The sequence below is a fragment of the Triticum urartu genome, chromosome 4 (assembly GCF_003073215.2).
Source record: "Triticum urartu cultivar G1812 chromosome 4, Tu2.1, whole genome shotgun sequence".
Taxonomy (NCBI): domain Eukaryota; kingdom Viridiplantae; phylum Streptophyta; class Magnoliopsida; order Poales; family Poaceae; genus Triticum; species Triticum urartu.
The window spans coordinates 6496186-6506199 of NC_053025.1; the positions used below are offsets into that span (position 1 = coordinate 6496186).

Here is a 10014-nt window from a genome sequence, read left to right on the forward strand (position 1 = left end):
TTGAGTGAATAGATTGGGGATGAACTAACCGGCGAGGGGCCAGCGGTCTGTGCCACAAACTCCTCAAAGCTCATCAGCACTGGTTGTGCTGGAGGGCATTGTGCTGGAGGGAACTGAGGACACCTGCCGGCCGCCATATCCTGAAAAGCCTGATGCATCTGGCTATCCCTCTGCACTTGGTGTTCATAAAGCCTCTGATGCCACGCCATGGTCTCCTGGCGTGTGTACTCCATGTAGGCCTACGGTATGACATGATGGAACTCATAAAACTACTAAATGCGGAAAATGAAGTGAGAAATGAAGATCAGAGGGAAAATACTTACAGATTGTTGCTCCTGAAAGAGGTACTGTGTACTAGTCACTGCCTGGCTCGTGCGCTGGCTCAGGCTCGGGTCGATCCGACGAAGCTGTGTGTAGGAGATACTAGGAGTGATCACAGCATCGAGAACCGCCTCCTGACCGTGCTCCTTGGGCCCCATCCTCACCACCGCCATGTCGTCCAGAGGCGCCGCAATGGGGTCAGGTGTGTCAGGATGTAACTCCAGATACGCTTCGGAGTAGGCCTTCTTCCTCTCTGCGGTCTTCTTGCCATAGTACTTGGGCTCGCCAGGCTTGGGGTCCTTCCATGTATGGGCGATCTCCCACGCCTGCATGTGTGAGAGCGGCCGCTTCAGTTTCTCCTCCTGCACCACCAAACAGAGGTTAGTCATACATAAGAAAGTGATGGTAAATAGAAGAAGAATGTTTAATGGGGTTAGTCATACATTAACTGCCTTGTGGAGATAGTGGTTTCGGTTTCCCTGAGCATGTACTCCCTCCGTCCCTCGGTTAGCCTTATTTTTGGTTCTCATTGCCGCCCAGGCTCCAGCCTCATCACACCAAAGATCCACCAGTGCCGCCCAGGACTCGTCTTTTCCATAACACCAATTTGGACACACCTACATAATAAAAGCATAATGGCATGTAGGAGTGTCCAAATTGGTGTTATGGAAGCATAAAGCATAAAGCATAATGTACCACAAGGTAATGAAAGCATAATGAAAGCATAATATATGAAAGCATAATGAAAAATCTTTTATACTTACTGCCAAGAACTCGGGCCTCTCCAAGGTAATGCCCATCCTCCGCGCTTCTTCCTTGGTCATCTTCACACCAAGATAGTCGTGGTAGTATGTGGAGATGGCCACATAGCGCACCTCGTACTGCATCTGGCGGGCCTTCTTCTTGCATTGGCGCAGCACAATCTGGTCCGCTCTAGCCCTGTGCTCCGGAAGAACTTGATAGAATTTCTACAATCATGCATGAAACAAGAATGGGAGAAGCCATGAGTTAAATCATTCATGAAACTAGAATGGACTTGTGCTTCTGAAGAGAACTCACCCAGAAAGTAGTGATCACGGCCTTGGCATGGGTCTCATGGTCCGCGTGATGGGTCGCTTCCCAGTGGTCCCAGCTCGTGGCCAAAACCCGACGGTCCAGCTGCCTGACTGGATCAGGACAGTACAACCCCGGCCAATATAACTTCAGCAAGACGGTGATGAGGCCGTTGGGAATACAGACCCCTTTAGAATATATCCAGTTGCTGCAAGAGAATGAACTATTAGCATGTCACAAGAAAAATAAATAACAACCGGAATAAGCATGTGACAAGCAACATAATGAACCACTTACTCTTTTCCCGTGGGCTCAATGAGCCACTTCTGCTCCTCAGTAGCAGGAACCTGCTTTAGTAGCTTTGCGTTGCCATGCAGCCACCCCTTCGTGTCAACCCCCTTCCCGTCACCACGATCATCCCCACCACCACCCTCCTCCTCGCCTGCCTCCCCCTCCCCAACCTCCTCCTCCTCCTCCTCCTCCTCCTCGCCTGCCTCCTCCTCCACCTCCTCCTCCTCCTCCTCCTCGCCTGCCTCACTAGAGGAGGGCCTCGAAGACAACACCCCTAAGTCGGTGAGGGTGCGCTCTTTCTGGCCGCGACCCCCTGTAGTGGCTCTCCCCCCAGCACCTCGTCCTCTAGAGGCTCTCCCCCCGCCCCCTCCTCCTCCAGGGGCACCTCTCCCTCGACCTCCCTGTGAGGAGTCATCGTCAAGTAGCCGAGGGGGAGGATTACGTGCTCGACCACTCCGACTAGGCAGGCCGACGACCTTGCGTAGGAAACCCACGCCGTCGGCCTTCCCCTTGCCCATGTTCCATGAACCTGCATTGAAAAGAGAAAAAGAAATTAGTAAATTAATGAAATGAAGGAAAAGGCATGATAATAAACACATTAATAAAAATGCATAAAAGGCATATTCCTAAACTATAGAAAAAAATACTTGAAACATACATCTGCTAGAACCCATATGAATCATCACTGTTGTAACCTCTTTCTCGGTCCGTCTCATCATCACTATCAATCATATCATCTTCGTTGTCCGACGAAGGTGGAGGCTCTTCCTCGTCGTCAGCGTCTTCGTTTAACTTTTCTAGCATAAGTATGTCATTTTCATTGAAGATGGTCTCACCATCATTCCGTGCATCGTGGAAGTTTGGGTCCACATCATCATCACCCAATGGTCTAGCGTCATCGTTTCTAACCACATCATCATCATCATCATCAGGTTGCTCTTGATAGAACACTCCCTCGTATGTCATGGGGTTAATGTTGTAGTAATCGTCTTCATTCGGGTCTGGTAGCTTACCATGTGGCGACACCTTGAACACAACTTCCCAACCCTTTAGATACACTTTCTGGCATGGGTAAGGCAGAAAATATACTTGTGTAGCTTGGGTAGCCGCAATGAAGAGATCGGCTCCGGCATAGACGGTTGATGGTTTAACTTCGACCAAACCAATGGAAGGCGTATGTTTTACCCCCTCCCGCGGATCGAACCATCGGCATTTGAACACAGGCAGACTTAGGGTCTCACGCCCCTGGCGGAATTTAACCTCGTATATATTTTGTACCCTTCCGTAGTAGTCTACTGAATTTTGACCGGGGGTGTACACTCCAGTATTTATAGTTTTGGGATCGGGGCGGCTGTTTTGGTGCTCCTCTGTATGGAAGCGATACCCATTCACATCATACTTTTTACATGTCATAACGGCAGGGTCAAAACCCATGGAAACCCATCTCAATGCATCATCCATAGATATGTTCAGATCTTTTCCCTACAAGTATAATGGAAATTGTTGCGTGCATTAGTTCGGTTAACTAATAAATGTTGAAGTAGGTATTTAATAGGGGAGTGTGGAAAATTACTTTCTCCATGAACGAAGCAACAAAATTTTTACGTCCAGGGTTTCCATGACGGAGAAGAGTAAGTGCCTCCGCCTCAGTAGGAGGATTCACTCCCGTCCATTCCTCTTGAACAAAATCACTAAAAAAAGATAAGCGGTGTTAGACCGGGACTAAGTGAACATGAAACATGATGATGTGGAAGACATAAAGGAATGGTGTAGTGGTATTACCTCATCCACACTTCCTCAACTTCCTTGATGTTGTGCAAGATATAGAACATGAGGTCCTCCCACTCTTGTCGTGGCATGTTATAAGATTTCAAGGCCCCAGCCCTCCCACCTTGCGCGTTGAATAGATCGAGCCTGGGTTGATACTTGGGCTCTTCTATATTGTATCGAGGCACCTTGTTATGCAGATGGGGAACGTGGTCTGGATAGTATGATGTCCTGAGGTCTGACACCTCCTCTAGGATAACTGCCTCAGCTATGGAAGCTTCAATCTTAGCTTTGTTTCCACATTTCCGTCGGAGATGCTTGTTCTGCCTCTCAGGGCCGTACTGCCAGCGATTTTGCACAGGGCCCCCCAACAATACCTCGTTCGCGAGGTGCAGAATGAGATGTGTCATCGGAGTAAAGAAGCCTGGCGGAAAGATCTTCTCTAGCTTGACTATCAACTCCGGTGCCTTCTTATGCAATTTTTCAATCACCTCTTTACTTACTTCTTTAGCACAGAGAGTGCGGAAGAAATGGCTAAGCTCGGCAAGCACTCGCCAGACATGCTCGGGGACATAGCCTCGAACCATCACCGGCATTATCCGCTCAATCCATACATGGTAGTCATGACTCTTCAGGCCGGTCACTTTGCCCGTTGAAAGATTGACTCCCTTACTTATATTCGATGCATAACCATCGATGAACTTCAAAATTTGTATCGTACATGCTTTTCGGCAGTTCATGACCCTCAGGGAGGCTGTTAGCCCATACTCCCAGGAATGCTTCGAAGCATTTTTGGCTACAACCGTACTCAGCCTTCACTGCAATCAGTTGCGAGATGGCATCCAGCTGAGATATTTTCGCACCCGCATAAAGAGGTTTCTTCGACGAGGCCAAGACCTCCAAGAAGGCCTTTGCGGTTGCCTCCGGCTCCTCCGGTTCATTCTCTGAAGGTGTCGCATTTGCCGTTTCTGCAACAATGACATCATCTAGCATGTCCCTGACCCCGTCGTTCTCATATCCATCGATGCGTTGTCGCATCACCTCCTCTCTACCACGGTCCTGCTCGGCTATGTTTATCGGCGGCATGTCAAAGTTTGGCATATATCCGTGCGTGCGAAGGTGCTCACTCATGTCCGTCTGATTTCTACGGTGACGTCTGGCACATCTCGCACAGGGGCATGGTGGGATAATTCTCATTGGACGACGGAATATCTACTTCAAATACACATCGGGTTTCGCGATCCACTCTGATGTTACTCGATTCCGACGGATAAAACCACTGTACATCCACTGATTATCTGCCATCCTCTGCTTTTTTGCAACCCACACAACATAATTAAGGATTCACTTAAATTAATGGCATCAAATTTCCAGTTTCTACCGCGTTTAATCCACCTACATCTCTAATAGGTAAAGATGGGTCCTAATCCCACCCGAGGATGTGTAGATTGAGTACGTTCTCCATTCTACCCCGTTCCGAGACAAAATTTCGGCAGCACCTCCCCGCTGTTCTCCAGATACACGTCTCGGCAAATAGCCGAGAGAATGTGCTCCGGAGAACAATGGGGAGGCGCCGCCGAAATCCTGTCTCGGAACGGGGTAGAACATGGAGAACATACCCAATCTACACATCCTCGGGCTGTCCGTGGAAAACGCTGGACAATCCGAAAGAGCTGCGGTGATAAATATGCAATTGAATGCATATTTATCGATGCAACCTTTTCGGACGGGAGACGCCTAGGTTACGCCAGTTGACTTGAGAATGAAATCTAGTGACATCAAAAAATGGAGGAGATGGACTTGTAGCTCACCTTCGGCTGTAGGGGAAGGAGTCGAACAACAGAGGGATGCTCAGGGAACAACGCGTCGGACGACGGTCACTTTAATGAAATGCAACACCACAAAGCCTGCAAATTCCATCGGACGACGTTCAATTTATTTTTGCATCATGTAGGCAAAAAAACTAAAAACATTAACAATATATTCATCATCGTCATCACATATTCATCATCATCATTATCACCTATTCGTCATAATCATTGTTTTTGACCAAATTTTTTTTACTACATACTAACTATCTAACTATCTATCTAACTATCTACCTATCTAACTATCTATATAACTATCTATCTAACTAGGTATCTAACTATCTAAATATCTATCTAAATACCTATCTAACTAGCTACAAAATTACAAAAAAACACTAAAAATACATAAAATTTTCACCTTCGAGAAGGCCGGCCGGAGTTGGGGCGGGGAGGCGCGGAGTCGGGGCGGGGAGGCCGGCGGGGGGTCGGGGCGGGGCGGCCGGCGCGGGTCGGGGCGGGAGCCGGGGGGGTCGGGGCGGGGCGGCCGGAGGGGGGCGGGGCGGGGCGGGCGGGTCGGGCGGAGGCGGAGGCGGGTCGGGGCGGGGCGGCCGGCGCGGCGGCGCGGGGCGCGGGAGTCGAGGCGGGGCGGCCGGCCCGGGGTCGGGGCGGGGTGGCTCGGGGTCGGGGCGGGGAGGCGCGGGCGGCGGCGGGCTCGGGATGGGGCGGCGCGGGTCGGAGCGGGGAGGCGCCGGCGGGGGCGTACTCGGGGCGGGGCTGCGCGGGCGGTGGCGTGCTCAGGGCGGGCGGCGGAGGAGGTGGGCGGCAGCGGTTGGGGTCGGGGTCGGGTGCGGTTGAGGGAGAAAATGAGTGGAGGAGGTCGGGTGCGGTGCGGATAAAGTTGGCCCTATGCCGACGGCATGGCCGTAGGCATAGGCCTGGGCCCACATGTCAGCAGCCGGGGGAGTTGATAACGTGCACATATGCCGACGGCCCGACCGTCGGCATAGATGGGAGGCCTATGCCGACGGCTAGGCCGTCGGCATATATGCAAACCACAATTTTTTTAAAAATAGTCCCACCTCGCCGAGGGGAAAGCAATTTGACCTGTTTAAATAGTTCACTAATCCATACGTTACAAGCTCCGGTATTCATTAGACTTATATGAAGAAAACGGACAATTACTCTGAAACTTTCAGTGCCCGGGCAGCCGGTCCGGTGCCCGGGCACTAAAGGTTTCAGAGTGATAGTACGTTTTCAATGATGAATACCGGAGTTTTTAATCAATTCAATTATTACATTTTTAGATTTTTAGTTTACTGTCTGTGTGGGACCCGGTCACCCGTGCGACGACCATGACACCGGGACCCTGGGAGGTTAGGCGCTACGGGGGCCGTAGGGGGTAGCAATGCCACTGGAGCATCGCACAGGGACCTCATACATGCCGTATAGTGTGCTGGCATGTCCGAAGAGGCGGCACGCGTCTCCGGGGTGTGCCCCCTCACACGGACGGCACCTGGAGGGGGGAAACGGATGCGTCGGGTCTACAGGGAGGGGATCTTACTGTGGGTTTGGGCCGGATGTTGCTCTAAAGTGTTTCGTATGGGCTGACCTAACACGACCGGCTGGATAGTTCCACTAGTCAAAACCCGTCCGTGCAAAGTCAAAGGGCTAGATCCCGTGGTCAAACGCTACAGTAAGATCCCCTCCCTGTACACTCGACGCTTCCGTTTCCCCCCTTCAGGTGCCGGCGACGGCGCCGTCCGTGTGAGGGGGCACACCCCGGAGACGCGTGCCGCCTCTTCGGACATGCCAGCACACCACCCCGCATGTATTAGGGCCTGATGCGATGCTCGGGTGGCATTGCTACCCCCCAGGGCCCCCGTCCCGCCTAACCCTGTAGCGTTTGACCACGGGATCTAGCCCTTTGACTTTGCACGGACGGGTTTTGACCAGTGGAACTATCCACCCGGTCATGTTAGCTTAGCCCATACGAACACTTTAGAGCAACATCCGGGCCAAACCCACTGTAAGATCCCCTCCGTGTAGACCAGACGCGTCCGTTTCCCCCTTCAGGTGCCGGCGGCTGCGCCATCCGTGTGCGGGGGCACACCCCGGAGACGCGTGCCGCCTCTTCGGACATGCCATCACACCACCCCGCATGTATGAGGCCCGGTGCGACGCTCGGGTGGCATTGCTACCCCCACGGCCCCCGTCCCGCCTAACCCTGTAGCGTTTGACCACGGGATCTAGCCCTTTGACTTTGCACGGACGGGTTTTGACCAGTGGAACTATCCACCCGGTCGTGTTAGGTCAGCCATACGAACACTTTAGAGAAACATCCGGGCCAAACCCACAGTAAGATCCCCTTCGTGTAGACCCGACGCGTCCGTTTCCCCCTTCAGGTGCCGGCGTCGGCGCCGTCCGTGTGCGGGGGCACACCCCGGAGACGCGTGCCCGCCTCTTCGGACATGCCAGCACACCACCCCGCATGTATGAGGGCCCGATGCGACGTTCGGGTGGCATTGCTACCCCCCCCCACGGCCCCCGTCCCGCCTAACCCTGTAGCGTTTGACCACGGGATCTAGCCCTTTGACTTTGCACGGACGGGTTTTGACCAGTGGAACTATCCACCCGGTCGTGTTAGGTCAGCCCATACGAACAGTTTATAGCAACATCCGGGCCAAACCTACAGTAAGATCCCCTCCGTGTAGACCCGACGCGTCCGTTTCCCCCCTTCAGGTGCCGGCGGCGGCGCCGTCCGTGAGCGGGGGCACAACCCGGAGACGCGTGCCGCCTCTAATTTGGACATGGCACCACACCACCCCGCATGTATGAGGGCCCGGTGCGACGCTCCGGTGGTATTGCTATCCCCCAGGGCCCCCGTCCCGCCTCTTCAGACATGGCACCACACCGCCCCGCATGTATGAGGGCCCGGTTAGACGGGAGGGTGTACCTGGGGGGTAGCAATGCCGCTAGGTGTTGCTTTGGGCCCTCCTACGGTTGTGAAAGCGTGGTGGCTAGCGCAGGCACCCGACACGCAGCTCCGGGGTGTGCCCCCCATCTCCGGCGTCGCTGTGGGGCACGGCGCGGCGGCAGCAACGTCCGTGAGGGGGGCAATCGATATACCATCTGGGTATGTTTTTTTTGTGTTAGACAAGGCACATTTATGTTGTGAAAAAAACAGGGAAAAGTAAATAAAAATAAGTAAAAAATTAAAAATAAATAAATAAATAGAGATATGCCGACGGCAAGGCCGTCGGTATACCTGCGCACATGGCCACGGATCGATGACGTGCCTAAGGGCGCGGATCGGTGATGTGGCAACATCCATGGGCCAGACCTATGCCGACGGCCAGGCCGTCGGCATAGATTTGCCACCCCACGGACAGGCGAGCGACGCGGATCGATGACGTGGCGGGCGACGCGGATCGATGACGTGGCATCTATGCCGACGGCCGCCGTTAGCCCGTCGGCGTAGATTGACGCCGTCAAAAGGCCATCTCCGTCCGGGTAGCCGGGCCCACGAGCTATGCCGACGGCCTTCTCTATGCCGACGGCCATCGTAGGCATATTTCTATCGACGCCGACGGGTGAGCTTTGCCGACGGGGGCCGTCGGCATAGATTGATATACGCTGACGGCTTTTCTATGCCGACGGCCTGGGCTGGGCCTTCGGGATAGGCCAATCTATGCCGATGGGGCCCGTCGGCATAGGTTCGGCCGTCGGCATCGCCGGTTATTCTGGTAGTGCATATGAACATACACTCACCCCTATAAACGCATGCACACACACCCTATCCCTATGAGCACCTCTGAGAGACTAAGCTGACACATCATCTTGAGATTGACGTCACCACAAACACCTTTGTAGTCGACAGGAACGTGTCCTCCCACTGAACGCACTTCACCGGAAGGTCTAGAACAAATCCAGGAAAATGCGAGCACCAGCGTCAAGTTTAGGAGTTGAATCACGAGGGTCTGGGGATACCATAGTTCTCCTAACCATCCTATCACGAGTTGGTTAGCGTATAAATGTTCTAATGTAGTACTATCTTCATTGATCACTAGACTAAGTGTGGTCAGGCGCAAACTAGAATGTTAAACTGGATTTGTGAATGGAGTTCATGGACCTTTGATATCCTGTGGAGCGCTAACAAAAATATGTATTGAAAAGATTCTTATGGTAGTGACGATCTTGAGATGAGCATGGTCGGTGTCCGTGGCGGACAACACTGTCGAAGAAGGCCTTTAAGAAACCTAGTTACATTGTCCTGGAATAGGGGGTGCCAACCTAGTCGGCCCATAACCTCAGGGTGGGCTTGAATGCCCTCATTTTCATTCGGGTGGACTCCGGAAGCTACACGCCTGGGCGTGATCAAGACTGTATCTACCGAAGACTTGGCGTATTCTCCAAGACATCTCCTGCCGCCTCCATGTGTGCCCCTGGATAACGACCATGTAACCCTATATGCCCTACCTGGCATGTATATAAGCTAGAGGGTTTAGCCTATAGAGGGGATCCAATCACAATTACATTCTCCTAGCTCTAGGGTTAGATCTTTCCTTACGATCTCTAGGTAGATCAACCTTGTATTCGATACATCGTCATTAATATAGTCGAAGCAGGACGTAGGGTATTACCTCTTTGAGAGGGCCCGAACCTGGGTAAATACTATCTCCTTCGTCCCTGTTACAAATGATCCGAGATCCACAGCTCCGGACCCACTACCCTGAGGTTTTCCGTCCTTACGATCGACATGGGTGCTTTCATTGAG

The 10014-nt window shown here is 52.7% G+C and overlaps 1 protein-coding gene across 1 annotated transcript; it reads right to left on the reverse strand.

Moving 5' to 3' along the window:
* Positions 1-272: 272 nt before the first annotated feature.
* On the reverse strand, positions 273-913 carry LOC125554480. Its single transcript, XM_048718027.1, has 2 exons — positions 765-913; positions 273-683 (listed from the first exon to the last, which is right to left on the reverse strand). Exons 1-2 carry the CDS (start codon positions 849-851, stop codon positions 273-275), a joined length of 498 nt encoding a protein of 165 aa, XP_048573984.1. The 5' UTR covers positions 852-913.
* Between the last annotated feature and the right edge of the window lie 9101 nt (positions 914-10014).